Source organism: Alnus glutinosa, chromosome 5, assembly GCF_958979055.1.
Source record: "Alnus glutinosa chromosome 5, dhAlnGlut1.1, whole genome shotgun sequence".
NCBI classification, from domain to species: Eukaryota; Viridiplantae; Streptophyta; class Magnoliopsida; order Fagales; family Betulaceae; genus Alnus; species Alnus glutinosa.
Genome location: NC_084890.1, coordinates 5,292,230 through 5,309,824, shown reverse-complemented (window position 1 = coordinate 5,309,824; position 17,595 = coordinate 5,292,230). Strand labels below are relative to the sequence as shown.

At 36.2% G+C, this 17,595-nt stretch overlaps 1 protein-coding gene across 1 annotated transcript; it reads left to right on the top strand.

Annotated features, from left to right (window-relative positions):
- The first annotated feature begins 5,264 nt into the window (after positions 1-5,264).
- LOC133868865 (uncharacterized) lies at positions 5,265-17,158 on the top strand. Its single transcript, XM_062305876.1, has 15 exons — positions 5,265-6,687; positions 6,774-6,911; positions 7,003-7,193; positions 7,322-7,532; positions 7,615-7,852; positions 7,936-8,086; positions 8,174-8,474; positions 13,161-13,240; positions 13,497-14,802; positions 14,886-15,023; positions 15,305-15,495; positions 15,612-15,822; positions 15,905-16,142; positions 16,337-16,487; positions 16,570-17,158. The coding sequence occupies exons 1-15, from the start codon at positions 5,415-5,417 to the stop codon at positions 16,873-16,875; spliced, it is 5,124 nt and encodes a 1,707-aa protein (XP_062161860.1). The 5' UTR covers positions 5,265-5,414; the 3' UTR covers positions 16,876-17,158.
- The last annotated feature ends 437 nt before the right edge of the window (positions 17,159-17,595 follow it).

Genomic DNA, 17,595 nt, shown 5'->3' with positions numbered 1-17,595 from the left:
CTTGGTCTTCGGCAACAGGGGGAGAATCTAGTGTGTCGCCTCCACAAGTTGTTATATGGCTTAGAGCAAGCTTCTCGACAATAGTTTGCCAAGTTCTCTACAGCTATCCAAGCTGCTGGATTTGTTCAATCCAAAGCAGATTACTCATTATTCACACACCGGAAAGGCAAGTCTTTTACATCATTATAAATATATGTCGATGACATTTTTCTTACGAGTAATGATGTTAATGCCATATCAGCTCTCAAGCAATTTTTGCATAATCATTTTCGTATTAAAGACTTGGGTAATTTAAAGTATTTTCTGGGCATCGAAGTTTCTCGATCAAAGAAAGGTATTTCCATTTCGCAACGAAAATATACTTTGGAAATCCTAAAAGATAGTGGACTTTCAGGTTCTAAACCTGTGAACTTGTTGGACGCCTAATTTATTTGACAATTACCCAACCAGACATCACTTATTCAGTTCATGTGCTAAGCAGATTTATGCATGCACCACGCAAACCACACATGGAAGCCGCCTTGCGTGTGTTGCGTTATTTGAAAGGCAGTCCAGGCCAAGGTTTGTTTTTCTCATCTCAGAATGAATTGTCTTTGCGAGCTTTTTCAGATTCGGACTAGACTGGTTGTCCAATATCTCATAGATCCACTATAGGTTATTGTGTATTTTTTGGATCTTCTCTTATTTCCTGGCGAACAAAGAGGCAGAAAACCGTATCTCTCTCCTCAGCAGAAGCAGAATATAGAGCCATGACAGGTACATGCTGTGAATTATCCTGGCTACGCTCATTATTGACAGATTTGAGAATATTGCATTCGAAGCCAGCATTGTTGTATTGCGATAACACAGCTGCCTTACACATAGCAGCCAAACCCGTTTTTCATGAAAGAACCAAACATATAGAGATGGATTGTCATTTTATTCGTGACAAAATACAAGATGGCTCGATTGAAACCAAACATGTCGCTTTGACAAATCAGCTTGCGGATGTGTTCACTAAGCTGTTGGGAAAAGAAATTTTTTCAAGTATGATACGCAAGTTGGGAGTTCTTGACATTCACTCTCCAACTTGAGGGGGAGTGTTGAGAAGGGCTTGATGTTCGGACATAAAATCCGGACCAAATATTGCTTAATATCTAGACAGAATATTTGGGTATTCAATTGACAGAATAATGTATTAGTTATTTAGTTTCCTTTTGTACTTAGACTACCTATAATAGACTAGCATGATTGTAGGAATTTTCTTGTATAAAGATATGTGCCGTAAGTCAATGAAAATCAATCTCAAGGCAAACAATCTTTTCCCTCTTTTACTTTTCTTCACAGAAGATGAGTTTTGGTCATCCCCTGTATTTGGAAACAAACACATACGCGTTATTGTCAATCGGTCAAAGGCATGAATCATCATCATCATAAATGGGTCCCAAGCATGTATAGCATTTTTTTTTTAATTCTTTTAATTATTTTTTTATAGATACATAACAGAAATAACAATAAGAAAAAAATAAAACACAGGATCTAGGCATTCTAAAATTAAACTTAAGAATGAAAGTATTCGATAGCAATGCTTCCAAAGATGCAGGCCAAAAGAGTCGTGACACGGATGCCAAAACTCTGAGTTACTAGTGAAGGTAATATAGAGTGTAATTTGAGTCACAAAGACCCAAAATACAATAACATGAGTGAACATGGGGAGGAAATAAAGGGAAAACCCAAAAATAATTAGACAAAAAAAGCAATAACATAACCCACAAAACATCATCAGAGGCAGCCAAACCACCGATAGAAGTCGGTCAAAGCGGAGGAGGTTGGAAGTGAGCCGTTGCATCACGAACGGGCGGCAGCGCGTGGAGCACACATGCCAAAGAGTGGGGCTCAAGATTTGCATCGTGTGGAACACGCGCTGGCCTGGAGAAGTTCATTGCTGACGCCGCGATTGATGGATCAAAGTTGGAAAGTCATGGAACTTGGTGGTATGGAGGAATGAGTGGAGAGACCACCTACAGTTAGTAGATCTGACTTGGAAACAAGCAGATCTAAAAACTTCAAGATACTATGAGGTTATTTTGACTAGCCAATATGCAAATTTGGTGAAAATGCAACTTCATCAACTAATTATTTTACAAAAAATTGGTGAGCTGTTACAATGCTCACCAAATTTCATGATGAATAATTTTATACTCCATAGCATTTGGTGCATATAAATGAGTTTTTTGGTTGGTGGACATTGGCTTTTGGTGAAAGAAAGGGGGATAAAAGGGTTATGTATGTAATTGGTTGATGGACATAAGCTTTTAGAGAATGGAAGAGGTGTGAGGTTGCAGATAGTGTAGAGAGAAGGCAGAGAGTTTTTTCGTAGAGAGTATGATCTATTTGGCAACATAATTTTTTTAAAAAAAGAATATGATCTAATTTTTTTTTAAAAATAAATTATATTTTATTTAATTTTTTTAAAAATAAATTATATTTTATTTAACTTTTTCAAAAAAGCCAAATCTCGAAATTTAATACCTAAAAAATTATGTGCAGCTTTTGTTGACCAGCTGTGCTTAGTGAAATACATTTTTTATGCAATACTGGTCTTTTCGTGCAACTTATAGTCGAAAATTTAGACTAAAGACCTCATAATTGTCAATCAAACGACAAAAATAATTATATAAAAGTCAAAAGTCCACCTGCCTATTGGTTTACGGGGTTGAATTAGATGACCAGGGCGGACCCGTTTTGAACATATTGAAAACTTAATACTGGAATTATGCGGATTAATTAATAATACTTTTCACACCCATTTTCTATTAACTGACGTATTGCGTTTTAAGTAATTTTTTTTGTCCGTCAAAAAATAGTAAGAGTAATAAAAAGTTAATTAAAATACGTCATATCAACCAATATAAAATTAATTTAAAAAGTAGCATTATTTATTAAGAGTGCTCCTACTAGTTCAACTCTACTGGCTATCCACATTAACATAGTTAAATTACCTGGTTCAGATATGCGAACAATAGCGCTTATTTAAATCGATTCAGTCTCACATACGCAGCAATCATAGCAATACAAGAAACAAAGCTTCTGCTAGGCATTTCATCAAACATACGCGACACTAACTCTGCCAAACAGAAACTAGCTTAACTGGCAACCCAAGGCTGCAATCCTTAATTACGTCTTAAACCCATCTCATTGAGAACTCGATGGGGCCGAAATGATCCAATTATTTGACCGAAACGTATCAATCACACATTTTGAAAGAGAGGTTGGCTGGGTGAAAAGGGCCATGAGCTTTTGAATGTATCTTTCATTTAATGACATATAGTCAAAGATCAATATAATCGACTGATCATTAATGTTTGTCGGGTAAGTACTCTATGGTAACCTAAGCTTTGGTAAAACTCTAAAAAGGCCCTCTTTTTATTTATTTATTTAATATTATAAGAGTCCATAAAAGAAAAATTCTATAAGGATTTTCTATATAAAAGCTTATTCTCATATTTTTTAGACATAGTAGATGGCTTTTGTAGGTGTATCAAATTCTATAAATTCTTTTGAACACTTTCTCATTCTTAGCGTTCATTATTATGGTTATTTAAAGATTTTAAATGACTATGTACACTATTTTAAATGCAATAAAATAAAATTTTAATTGTAAAATGAATTATTTTTATTTCACTAAAAAAAAAAAAAAAAAATCATGACCCGAGTGTGAGCTTCTCGCATGGATTCTTCTTCAATCTTTTCTAGTTTTTTTTTTTTTTTTGTTATTTGTTTTGGGTTTTGGATATCAGATTAATTTATTGTAATCCCTCCACCTACACTAACCACACGACTTTTCTCCACCATCACCGGTCACCCCTCCATCAGTCTCCGCTCCCGTGAGTGCACGCCATGCGTTGTCGTGGCGTGAGTGGGTTGTGGCGTGAGTGGGCTGCACACGATGTCTTCCCTTTTTTGGTTCCATTCGGTAGATATTTGAAAGTCTTTTATCCTTGCTTCTCTAGCTCTCTCTTTTAGTGGATTCATTTTGAAGTTCTTTGATGGGCTCTTTTACTACTTGTTCAGTTATCTCTTAGTCTTACTTGTTCCTTTAGAATCTGGCATAAAATTAAGAATCTTTAGGGAGCCTTTTAATTATGCCTACAACTTTTGCCATAAGCTAGTAGGACTATTGACAGCTTCGAGGCCGGCTCGATAAATTTTAATGCCTAAGTCGATGAGTTTAAGTGAGATTATTTTTTTAAAATTTAAATATTAATTAAAATAAATTTATTTTAATATTCATATTATATATTTTTTATTTAAGCACTTTCTTCTATTTGTAAAATGTATTTTAATTTTTTTTTTTATAACTTATTATATATAGAATGACTTATGACTTGATTCAAAGAAATGAAATAATAAATTTAAAGAAAAATAAAGAGAAAATTAGAAATAAGTTATATAACAATTGATTTGTAATAGAATATAATGTGGAAAAAATTGTTGGACATTGAAGATTCACTGAGGGTGTAATTCTATATATTATGCACAACGCAAACAATGAGAATTTATGCACTTTGAGACTTTTCATATTTTTTTAAACATTCAATTCAAATAAAAGTTAGAGAAAGAATAATGCACGTTGGACTAATTTCATAAATGTAAAAATTGGGCTTTTAAATAGAGTAAATAAGTAGAACTTTCCGAGAATGTATGGATTTTTTTTAGCCTTTCAATTTGTAATTACTTTTACCATGATTGAGGGTCTTAATTAGAAACTATTTATTAAATTTTAATTTTACCATATTAGAATGTTAAAATTTGTTTTGGAAATAACATTTATTATACAATTATTAAGTTGGGACCTTAATTAAAGAGTATTTTATTAACTTTTTATCATATTAGAGCCTTAAATTATTTTTTTGTGCCTTAATTTTTTTTTTAAAAAAATATATATGTATTTATTGTATAATTATTAGTCAAAGCTTTATTCAATTGGGCCTTAGACTACGGTCTAAATTATTAAGGCTCGAGCCGCCAATGAACAACTTTCCTGCTCGCTTCCTTCGTCGCGAGGATCCTTCTCGAGGCTGTAAAAAGGACATGCTTTGAATTGATGCAAAGGAAGGATGGAGTTCTTTTGTTGTCTGTTTTGTTTTTGGTTTTCTATCATTTTCTTGCTTGGCTAATCTTTTTCCACAAATTGACGCATTGAAGTCCACACAAGCGCAGTATTTGCTTGACTCGTGATGCTTAACGGAATGCCCATATTTGTTTCGAAATTCTTTGGTTCCAATCAGGGGGGCGCCACGTCCGAGAAGAAAAGAACAGAGAAACATATAAAACTTCGTATCTGTCAAGTCAACCATATATCATTTATTTTTTCCCTCTACCACTTAAAATAGTTCTTTAAGATCACGGGCTCAGAACTCGACGCTGAGAAAATGTTCATGTCTTGGATTCTGTTCATTCTTTTCTTCTTCCCATTTTGCACTGCCATTGACACCTTAACACCTAACCAATCCATCCGGGACTGGCCGGACGGCCAATCTTTGATGTCCAAAGAACAGAATTTCGAATTAGGCTTCTTCAGACCCGGCAACTCTAGCTATCGGTATCTGGGTATTCGGTTTGTCAAAGTGAAAGAACAAACTCTGGTGTGGGTAGCGAACAGGGATGATCCTATCAATGGTTCCTCCGGATCAGTTCTCTCAATCAACCAGCGCGGAAACCTTGTCCTCTATGATAGTTATAACCATTCTCTGTGGTCTACAAATGTTTCTGTTCCACGGACAACCTCCACTGAAGCTCAGCTTCTAGACTCAGGAAACCTGGTATTGGTCGACCGGGAAGATAACAAGAGGGTTTTTTGGCAAAGCTTTGACTATCCCACAGATACTTCGCTTCCAGGCATGAAGCTTGGGTTGAATCGGAGAACCAGGCTGGACCGGTTCTTAATATCTTGGAAGTCACAAGATGACCCCGGAACAGGGGATTTCCTCTATAAGCTAAATCCCACAGGCTCTCCACAGTTCTTCTTGTATAATGATTCGACGCCGTATCGGCGGAGTTGGCCATGGCCATGGCCGTGCTCGTTAGCAAGAACAAGAACGTTGGATTATAAGAGCAATTTTGTTTACAATCAAGACGAGATATCTTACACCTACTTTCTTGATGACCCCTCGATCATTACGAGATTAGTCCTGCAAACCTCTGGTTTCCTCCAGCTACTTCAGTGGGATGATGGTGATCTTCAATGGAAGGAACTCTGGTCAGCACCAAGATACCGGTGTGAGAAGTATGGACTATGTGGTCCATACAGTACATGTAGTCCTGACAATTTTAACAAGTTTGAGTGTACGTGTTTGCCAGGATATGAACCCAAGAATCAAAAGGATTGGTATCTCAGAAATGGTTCTGAGGGGTGTGTGAGGAAGCAGATGGGGCTTCCGATGTGCGGGAATGGAGAAGGGTTTGTGAACGTGGGGCCTTTGAAGGTTCCTGATACATCCGATGCGGTTTGGGTGGGCATGAGTATGAGCAGCGCAGAGTGCAAGCAGGCGTGCCTGAAGAATTGCGCTTGCACAGCTTATGTCAGCCTGGATATTAATGGGACGGGGACTTCTTGTTTGGTATATTATGGTAGATTGATGGACAGTTCGGTGAATACAGATGAAGGGTGGGATCTAAATGTTCGAGTGGATGCGACTGACTTAGGTATTTTTTTTTTTTTCTTGCATTTTCGTAAATTTTCATTTCTGTCTTTTCACTTCTTTGATCAAGGCTTACTTTTTTCCCTTCAGTGAAGTATAAAACGAAGTCCAAAGGTTTTCTTGGCAACAAGCGTAAGCTGGCTATTGCAGTATTTTCTGTTGCTTTGCTATTCTTTGTGGTATCTTTACTAGCCTGTATGTGGTTAATGAAGAAGAGGAAAACAAAAGGTATGTAATCTGCAAAGTCGTGGCAAATTATTTGCTCAATTTCGAATTTCTAGTAAGCAAATGTTTCCCAATCTGTTCTGTTTAATGGCAGTGAAGAGAAAATCGAACAATCAATCATTAAGTTTTACTGGTACCAAAAGCTCTTTCGAGGGAAATCAGCTGGCGGAAAACAATGGACATCCGGATATACTTGTTTTCGATCTATGCTGTATAGTTGCTGCCACTGACAATTTCTCCCCGACCAACAAACTTGGGGAAGGTGGTTTTGGCTCTGTTTTTAAGGTACAGTCACAATTCAGCACGCTTTTGTTTTTGTTTATGTTTCACATTCCAGTATTGTGAAGGTGTAAATGGGGCAAATTTGTTTCAGTCATAGCTACAAGTAGCTCAAGTTTGGATGATGATTTCAGGGTCAATTATCTGACGGACAACAAGTAGCTGTAAAAAGGTTGTCCAGGAGTTCAGGACAAGGAATAGAAGAATTCAAAAATGAAGTCATGTTGATTGCGAAACTTCAACACAGGAATCTTGTCAAGATTTTAGGCTGTTGCATTGAGGGGGAAGAAAAGATGTTGATTTATGAGTACATGCACAACAAAAGCTTGGACTTCTTTATCTTTGGTATGTCTGATTTCTGTAAGTCAATTGTCTTACTTTGTAGTATGGTGTTTTTTTCCAACACTAGAGCAAAATTTTGTTGCAGATCATACAAGAAGTTCATCCCTGAATTGGAGTAAACGCTTTGAAATCATCATGGGGATTGCACGTGGGATTTTGTATCTTCATCAGGACTCGAGATTAAGAATAATTCATAGAGATCTTAAAACAAGCAATGTTCTCTTAGATGCTGAGATGAACCCCAAAATTTCAGATTTTGGAATCGCCCGTATATTTAATGGGGACCAAATTCAAGATAAGACAACCAGAATTGTCGGAACATAGTAAGTATATATCACGCACAAACATCAACAGAAATTTAAGGTTAGCTTTAAAACTGTTCACATCTTACATTGTTCATGTGCAGTGGTTATATGCCCCCGGAGTATGCAGTATTTGGGAAGTTTTCAACAAAAACGGATGTCTTTAGCTTTGGTGTCATATTATTGGAGATCGTAAGTGGAAAGAGAAACAACGGCTCGTATCATAAACATCCTTCCCTAACATTGATAGGGCATGTAAGTAACAAAAAACAACAATCTTCAGCATTTGCATGCTTTTCTAAGACAGTCGATCTCTTATAAATAATGCCATGAACAACACAGGTCTGGGAACTATGGAGAGAAGATGGAGTTCTGGACATAGTTGATTCATCAATAAGCGGGTCATATGTTTCCCATGAAGTCTTGAGATGCATTCAAGTTGGGCTTCTATGTGTGCAAGAAGATGTAATGGATAGACCAACCATGTCGGCAGTTCTTCTCATGCTGAGTAGTGAAGCAACTGCTCTTCCTTCTCCTAAACAGCCTGCTTTCATTTTCAGAAGAGATTCCAGTGATTTGGATTCAGTCGAAGGTGGAGGACTTAATTCTGCAAATGAGGTGACAATAACTGATGTTGAACCTCGCTGAAGGTAAGAGCCTTTGGAATGTGTTCGGAAATATAACTTTCTTAAAAAAAGCTTCATTTTTAAGCTTCTTTTAAGATGAAGTTTTGAACTTTCTTAAAGCAGAAAAAGGTCAAAAAAAAAAAAAAAAAAAGGCTTTGTAGTTGAGCTCCTTTGTATAGATTGAAAATTATATCATTTCATTTCATTTAAAACACACGAAACAAGAACGGTTTGACTTTCCTGGTTTCACATCAGGCTTGATTTCGCTGTCTCCAATCTGGATACAAGAAGCTGGGTTTTGGTCAGGTCGTTCAATTTGTTGCCTTAGTGATTGACTTAAAAAAGATCTAAGGTCGAAAATTCACGTCACTTAAGAACTGGTTAACAGCATCTCATGGAAAGTTGAACGTCAAATTCCCTCTCCCATCCAAACTCAAACCCCCTTCTTCCATCGTTCTGACATTCTGAGGAACCCCAAAATTCTCAATTGCACATCCATAGACACCCTTCAACGATTCGGTGAAGTCACCCTCAACCTGTTTTCTGCGCCACAAGCCTTCCCACAAAAACCCCCATAGCTTAAACCAAACACACAGCAAAAAAACCTACCGTTTCCCCCATATTCTGAACGAGTCTCCCTCAAACCAATCCACCAAAAGACAAAGACCCAGAAAGACGAAAACTCGAATTGTTACGAATTGAATACAATAAATAAACCAAATTTGATGAGCTAAACAATCCTAGGTATTGATTTACAGGAAGAAGTAATTAATGACTCGTCTTCATAAAGTAGGCGATGAGCAAGCTGAGGCAGCTCGCAGGGGTACGGGTGGGGATGGAAGAAGGGGATTTTGACGTTCAACGTTTTTAGATGCCGTTAACCAGTTCTTAAGTGATGTGGCAAAATGTTTGATTATCTTTTTAGTCAGTAACAGCCGTGAACGATTCCAAATGTAATAATAGAAGTGATTTTGATTCATACATAGCAACATTACAACAATCATACAATAATTTTTCACATGAGGGTAGGGTTCAGTATGTAAGGCCTATCCTCGTATGAGGAGTTGTTGTGTGATTATTGTGTTGGTGTTGTAAATTTAACATTTTTCATAATTGAATATATGCAATTGCGTGTATGCTTGTGTAATTGCGATTCGGATCTCTCAGTTCATTAAGGAGTCGATTGATGGTTTGGATCTTTTTAAAGAGATCCAAGGCCAAGTGGCTTAAGAAAAAAAATAAATAAATAAAACTAAAACCCATACGCGTCTCGTTCTGCCGAGTCTCCAATTCCTCAATTAGCAGACATCTCTCTCTGGCTCTCATGGAATCCCGTTCGTGCTGCTCAAGCAAATCGTGAGTTTTATTCTTTGGCACCGTATAAGTTAAGTTGGAAGGGACCACGAACAAAGCCAAAAAATAGGAACCTCCCCTCCCCTGTCTGGTTTCTTGGAGGATTATTGGCATTTTTGGGTGGAGTTTGATTTTAATTTTCTGGTTGTTTGATTTTAACCAAACTTCTACGAAAAACCCAGGGCAGAACCAGACCGCTATTTCCCTGAAACCTAAACCCAAACCCAAACTCTTCCTCGGCTATCTCCAGCAAACCCACGGACACCGGGAGGTTCAGGAACCGGGTGGGGATCAGTTTAGGCTAGGGAGGACAGAGGACAGCCTTCATCCAATTGTAAATGGTGTTGCAGCAAGAAATGGGCTAAAAATCCTTTAAAAGTAAAGGAATGGGCATCTAAGGCACAAGGGTGATGGCTGTGGAGTTAATTTACGCCTGTGAACGAGCTGCAAAACAATGATAAGAAAGAGGCATTGAAAGAACTCTCCAAACAAGTAGGCTTTTAAAAACATAAAAATACCAACCTAGAAACAGACTCAAATACCGGTCTATGAACAGGCACATAACCATAAGATTTGCTTAAGTCGCACGAACGAGACGCCATGAGAGCCAGAGAGAGAGATTGTCTGCTTCTTGGAGTTTCGGCAGAACGGGACGTGTATGGGTTTAAGTCTTTTTTTTTTTTTTTTTTTTTTTTTTTTTTTTTTTTTTTTTTTTTTTTTTTTTTTTTTCTTGAGCCACGTGGTTTATTTTTTTTGCCTTAAAAGATCCGAGTCATCGATCGGCTCCTCTCCGGTTCATTAAAATTGGAGAGGATCCAAATCCGTGTAATTATGCATGGCAGTAGGTTGTAGGGTAATAGGGTTACACTTAGCACTTGGGGTTACTCTTTGGAGCAATCAATCATTTTTTTTTAGTAAACTCAAGTTTAATATTAAATTAAATAATCATTACTAACAAATTATAATCTAACGGTTATAATTAAATAGCCGTTAATTATAAATTTAATCTAACGATCAATATTCAATGTATGTTAATATTAAATTGTCAAATTTTAATGTTAATAAACAGAAATTAAAACTATTAAATTGAACTTTATATAGACCACTTCAAACCGGTTTTAGACGGGTAATGCTAGAAGTTTCTCTTGTATCGCTTTTGTATCCCTTAAAAACTGAGGTGGTTTAATAGAGTAATTCTAGAAGTCATACTCATATCCCTTTTGTATGCCTCTAAAAATAAGATGGCTTTTAAAATCACCATTGAGCTTGTAATTGATCAAAATTCAATTTTGATCAAAAAGTAATTTTAAAAGGTATATCATTTTTAGAAGGACACAAGAGGTATATGGGTATGACATATAGAATTACTCAGTTTAATAGCATGTGCTTCTCACAATCTTAAATGACACATGCCACTTTTATATGTGGGTTGTATAAATTTTTTTACAAACTAGTTTGTAGAAAATTTTTGTCTCTTTTAAAATTACCATTGGATTTGTGATTGATAACTACTGAATTTGAATCAAATAGTGATTTTAAAACTTACCTCATTGTTGAAAGAACATATGAGAAACTTATAAATTATTCGTTTTAAACGCAATGAAATTTTCTCTTCTTATATCTCTCACAAAATCCTTATTGAACCTATTTTAATTCTGAAATTGAGCAGATTTGGTTGAAGATAGAAACTAGAAACTAGAAAGTGCAGATCGGATGAAGGATTTTATTTGCTGAAAATGATTTGCTTTCAATTCAGTATTTTCTCCTCCAAAGTTAGTCCTTATATAGATCGACTCCGTTTATTTTATTTCCTTAAGTAATAGGGAAGGAGAATATGTGTAATTTCAACATTGAATCTTTGAGAAATTTTATAGGAATAACTTCACAAAAATGTATTGAACTATCGGCCATTTGAGAAAATGGTACTGAACTAACAAACGTTTCAAATTGTGGTATCTAAGTTTTCAAACGTCTCACTTATTGGTATTCCCGTTAGGATTTACTGTTAAATCTTGTCAAAATTTTCAAAATACTCATGTGTTTATTTTTTTAAAAAAAATTATAAATTTTTTTAAAGATTCAAGCACGAGTATTTTTGCAAATTTCGTTAAATTCTTACCAACATCTAAATTTTACCTTTTATTTTTCCTAAAAAAAAAAAAGACGTATTTTGAAATTTTTGGTAGGATTTAACAGCAAATCCTAACGTAGTATGTTTAAGTGAGATGTTTGAGAAATAGTAATACTCCAATTTGAGACGTTTTAATGGTTGAGTATCTTTTTTTCAAAACAGCTTATAGTTCGATACTTTTTTATAAAGTTATCCCAATTTTATAATATAATACTGTGGAGTTTATTGGCTTTTTCAAGCCTTGGCTTGTGTTTTCTTTTGATCAAAAGACAAAGAAGCTTTGGTTCGTGTTTCTTAATATGTGTTTGGTTGGAATAATATTCTACTTTTTTAAAAAATAAATCATATTTTATTGAACTTTTTCAAATTTTTTCAAAATTTATTTCACAAAGTCAAATCTCGTAATTCGTGCAATGAATTTAAATAATATTCATATTCAACACCCAAACAGACCATAAGCAATCTACTGTGTCAACAATAACGTACCTCAAGAATTATTATTATTATTTTTTTATTTTATATTTTTTAAACTTCCTTACTAACACAAGTTATTTTCAACTCGTTCAAACTTCAAACTTCAAAGACATGAGTCATCCTCAATGACATAAAGGAACCCCCAAGCATGCACATTGCTCGTCTTAACTCCAGTCGTTTCACGCAAATCTTTGTTGAAAATCCAGAATCAAGACCTCATGCTTCGTTAACCAAACGGGGGATATGACTATCAAACGTCCAAGCCAGCAACTGGACGGAAGTGGCAAGGTTGAATTGGACAACTTTAAAACGTGTAATTTAAAAAAGTGTGATTCAATAACGTACTTCTTAAAAATGCAGTTTAAGTTTTTGATAAAATTATAGTTTAGACTTTAAAATCGTACATTTCTTAAAACGCACTCTCTTGTTTACTAACTCTCATACGAATTTTTTTTGTAATTTGATCTAAAATTGTATTTTAAGTATGCAAGATTGTGGTGCTAAACGCACTGATAATTGGGAACTAGGGAGTGATCCCACAAGCTCATATACCCAGCAATCATGAGATTCATAACAACGCAAGAAACAAACCTTCTGTTAGGCGTTTCAATCAAACATGCTCGGCGCTACCTGTACCATCTAGAACACATTCCATCAGAGAACTCGATGGAGCCGTATTTGACCAATACACCTCGATAAAGTATTTTTCTCACAAAGACGTATTGAAATTGTTCAATTTGATTAGTCTTCGAAGAGAATCAAAACGTCATGGAATCAATGAAAGTGAGAGGTTGGATAGGTGGAAGGACTAATGAGCCTTTACGTGTCCGTTTCTCGTTGACTGACCATTAATGTTTATTGGGTTAATTAATTAGTCCTCTATGGTGACTGAAGATTTGGTTAAATTCAACGCAGGCCTAGTTATTATCGTTGTGTGTTTAGACATCGGTAGCCGACTTTCGCAGGCATATCAATTAATATTATTTGACTCGTTCTAATCCTTCGCATCAATCGATTTAATCCGATCTAACAGTGATTGCCTGAGAATATCCTTCTTTATATTAAAACTTTATCAAACAAGCTTCTTTCACAAATTTGTTTCGCAATTATCAATTTAAACTATTCTTTGGACGTTCCAATGTTCAAGTCTTTGATTCTAGTCGTTCTTTTCTTCTTCCCATTTTGCTCGTCCATTGACACCTTAACACTAAACCAATCCATCAAGGACGGCCAATCTTTGGTGTCCAAAGAGAAGAAATTCGAGTTAGGCTTCTTCAGCCCCGGCAACTCTAGCTATCGGTATCTGGGTATTTGGTTTTTCAATGTGCCAGAACAAAATAAGGTGTGGGTTGCCAACAGGAATGATCCAATCAATGATTCCTCCGGAGTTCTCTCAATCAGCCAGAACGGAAACCTTGTCCTCTACCACAGTTATAACCGTTCTCTATGGTCTACAAATGTTTCTGTCCCAGCGACAACCTCCACAGTAGCTCAGCTTCTAGATTCAGGAAACCTGGAATTGGTCGAGGGAGACAACAGGAGGGTGTTATGGCAAAGCTCTAACGATCCTACAGATACTTTGCTTCCAAACATTAAGTTTGGGTCGAATAAGAAAACAGGGCTGGACACGGTCTTAAGATCTTGGAAGTCACAAGATGACCCCGGAACAGGGGATTGCCTCTATCAGCTAAATCCTACCGGCTCCCCACAGTTCTACTTGTATAAGGGCTCGGCCCTGCATCGGCGGAGTTGGCCATGGCCATGGTTGTTATCAGTACACAAAACATCGGTTGATTCACTTGAATACAATGTCAATTTTGTTTACAATCAAGACGAGACGTCTTACTCCTACTTTTTCGATGACCCCTCGATCATTACGAGATTATTCCTTAACAACTCTGGATCGATCCAGCTACTTATCTGGAATGATGATGTTCTTCAATGGAGGGAAATCTGGTCAGCACCTAGATACCGGTGTGAGAAGTATGGACTATGCGGTCCAAATGGTATGTGTATGGACTATGAGTGTGCGTGTTTGACAGGATATGGACCCAAGAATCAAAGGGATTGGTATCTTAGAAATGGTTCTGAGGGGTGTGTGAGGAACCAGTTGGGGTTGTCTATGTGCGGGAATGGAGAAGGGTTTGTGAAGGTGGTAGGTTTGAAGGTTCCTGATACATCGAATGCTGATTGGGTGGGCATGAGTATGAGCAGTGCAGAGTGCGAGAAGGCGTGCTTGAACAATTGCAATTGCACAGCTTATGTCAGCGTGGATCTTAATGGGACGGGGACTGGTTGCTTGGCATATTATGGTGACTTGATGGACAGTTCAGTGGATGATGATGATGGGGGGGAGCTAAATGTTCGTGTGGATGCGATTGAGTTAGGTATTCTTTTCTTGCATTTTCGTGAATTTTCATTTTTTTTGTCTTTTCACTTCTTTGATCAAGGCTTACTTTTTTCCCTTCAGCCAAGTATAAAACGAAGTCCAAAGGTTTTCTTGCCAAGAATCGGAAGGTGGTTATTGCAGTATTATCTGTTGCTGCGCTCTTGTTTCTGGTATCTTTGCTAGCCTGTCTCTGGTTAATGAAGAGGAGGAAAACAAAAGGTAAATAAAATCACTTCCATTGTGTGTATGTGCTCAATTACGAACCATAGGGGTGACTAAGCCGGCCCTCCTTTATTTTTTTTCAATTTTTTTTTAAATTAAATATTGGACAGAAAAATAAACGGACGTACTAAGTCCGTTTTTTCTTAAAACTCAAATACTATCTGTGATACGAATTGAAACTGTTACCGAAAAAATAAAGTTTTCAAAAAGTATTTAACCCTAAAATTTTTAAAACCATCATTTGTACTAATTAAGCATGGGCTTGCATGATTGGCCAGGGAGAAGACAGTTCACACTGTTTAATGATGTTACTACTAGTTCACCAACCTTTCAAGATACTGCAAAGCTTGATGAAACTGGTAGAAAACCAGATGTACAATTTTTTGATGTGAGCACCATCATTGCTGCCACAGACAATTTCTCCCCGGCTAAAAGGCTTGGACAAGGTGGTTTTGGCCCGGTCTATAAGGTCAGTTTAGTTTTTTCCCGTTATACACGATATGATGATAAGCATCTTAGAATTGTCAACTTATATTAAATGTAAATTGGTGTTAAGTCCCCTTTATAAATGTATAATAAATGCAGGGTCAACTAGCCAATGGAAAAGATATAGCGGTGAAAACACTTTCAAGAAGTTCAAAACAGGGAATAGAAGAATTTAAGAACGAAGTTAAGCTAATTGCAAAACTTCAGCATAGGAATCTTGTGAGGCTTTTTGGTTGTTGCATTCACAAAAAAGAGAAGATGTTGATCTATGAATACATGCCAAACAAAAGCCTAGACTTTTTCATCTTCGGTAAATTTGATATTTTAGCATGCAACTGTTTTTCAATATGTATTAATTATTGATGGAAGCTCAATTTCATGTTTCGATTCAGACGAAATAAGAAGGAAATTGCTAGATTGGAGGAAGCGATTTGAAATTATTTCTGGAATTGCTCGAGGAGTCTTATATCTTCACCAAGATTCAAGGCTAAAAATCATCCACAGAGATCTAAAAGCGAGTAACGTACTACTGGATGCAGCAATGAATCCAAAAATTTCTGATTTTGGGTTGGCTAGAATGTTTGGTGATGATCAAAATGAAGCAAATACAAGCAAAGTTGTTGGCACATAGTATGACTCTCTCGATCTCTCTGTTAGAATTATATAAATTAAATTATTAAATTCATCTCTTCTAATAAGCTTATCTTTTTGGGATCGGTGGTGATTTAACAGTCTACACACACATGAACGTACAATGCTAATTAAAAGCAAAAATTACACGAGGATCAATTTTTATTTTTAGTTTTATTTTGGTGCAATTGCAGTGGATACATGTCTCCAGAGTATGCAATGGAAGGGATATATTCTATAAAATCAGATGTCTTTAGCTATGGTGTCTTGACGCTAGAGATAATTAGTGGCAAGAGAAACAATTATCATCACATTGGAAGTCCTAGCCTAAATTTGATTGGACATGTAAGCAAAACATATAATCACACTTCATTACGATTCAGTCATGAACTTCTCTAACATAATATATACTCTTCAATTTTTGCAGGTATGGGACATATGGATGGAAGGAAAAGCCTTGGAAATAGTCGATTCATTATTGGGTCAGGAATATCCTCCTCAAGAAGTTTTGAGATGTATTCAAATTGGGCTCTTATGCGTGCAAGAACAAGCCACAGATCGGCCAACCATGCTTGAAATTCTCTTCATGCTTGGAAATGAAGCAACTGTTCCATCTCCTAACAAGCCAGCATTTATCAACAGACCCATAAATTCTGGTCAGGATTCCTCAGGTTCTAAAGGAGCACCTGCTTCTCTATATGAGATGACCATCACCATGCCTGAAGGTCGTTGAAGTCTTCTCTCATGATCAGGAGTCACCTACACTGACCACACGACTTTTCTCCACCATCACGGGTCACCCCTCCATCAGGTTTTGCTCCCACGAGTGCATGCCATGCGTTGTCGTGGCATGAGTGGGCTGTACGTGATGTCTCCCCTTTTGGTTCCATTCGGTATATATCTGAAAGTCCTCTATCCCTGCTCCTCTAGCTCTCTCTTTTAGTGGATCCATTTTGGTGCAATGAAATTTCTTTTTGACTTTGGTGCAAAGAAAATTACAAGTTTTTGGATGGACTCCTTTACTTCTTGTTCAGTTATCTCTTAGTCTTATAATTAGCTGCTTCAAAATCTGACATAAAATTAAGAAGGGAAAAGTATAAGTAACTTTCTCAAACTACCGTCATATTGTCAATTTCCCCCTTCAAACTATCAATTATGTCAATGTTCCCCTTAAACCACCAAAACATGTCAACGTCCCTCCTAATGATAAAAATATCATTCATAAAATTATTAATTTTGTTTTTTTAAAATAAAAACTAAAAATTTAAAATAACAAAAAGTTAGAAAAAAAAACAAAAAATAAAAACTGGTTTGTCGTCTTCTTCTTCTTTTTTAAAAAAAATAAAAAAAAATAAAATTTTTTTTATAATAATTTTCAGTTTTTTTTTTTTTTTTTTTTTTTTTTTTTTTTTTTTTTTTTTTTTTTTTTTTTTTAATAACAGCTTTGCTGCTC

Coding starts and splice junctions, on each gene's coding strand:
- LOC133868865 (XM_062305876.1), top strand. CDS start 5,415: ATGTTCATGTCTTGGATTCTGTTCATTCTTTTCTTCTTCCCATTTTGC. Junction 7,853..7,935: donor ACCAGAATTGTCGGAACATA/GTAAGTATATAT, acceptor GTTCATGTGCAG/TGGTTATATGCCCCCGGAGT. Junction 16,488..16,569: donor GCCTAAATTTGATTGGACAT/GTAAGCAAAACA, acceptor CAATTTTTGCAG/GTATGGGACATATGGATGGA.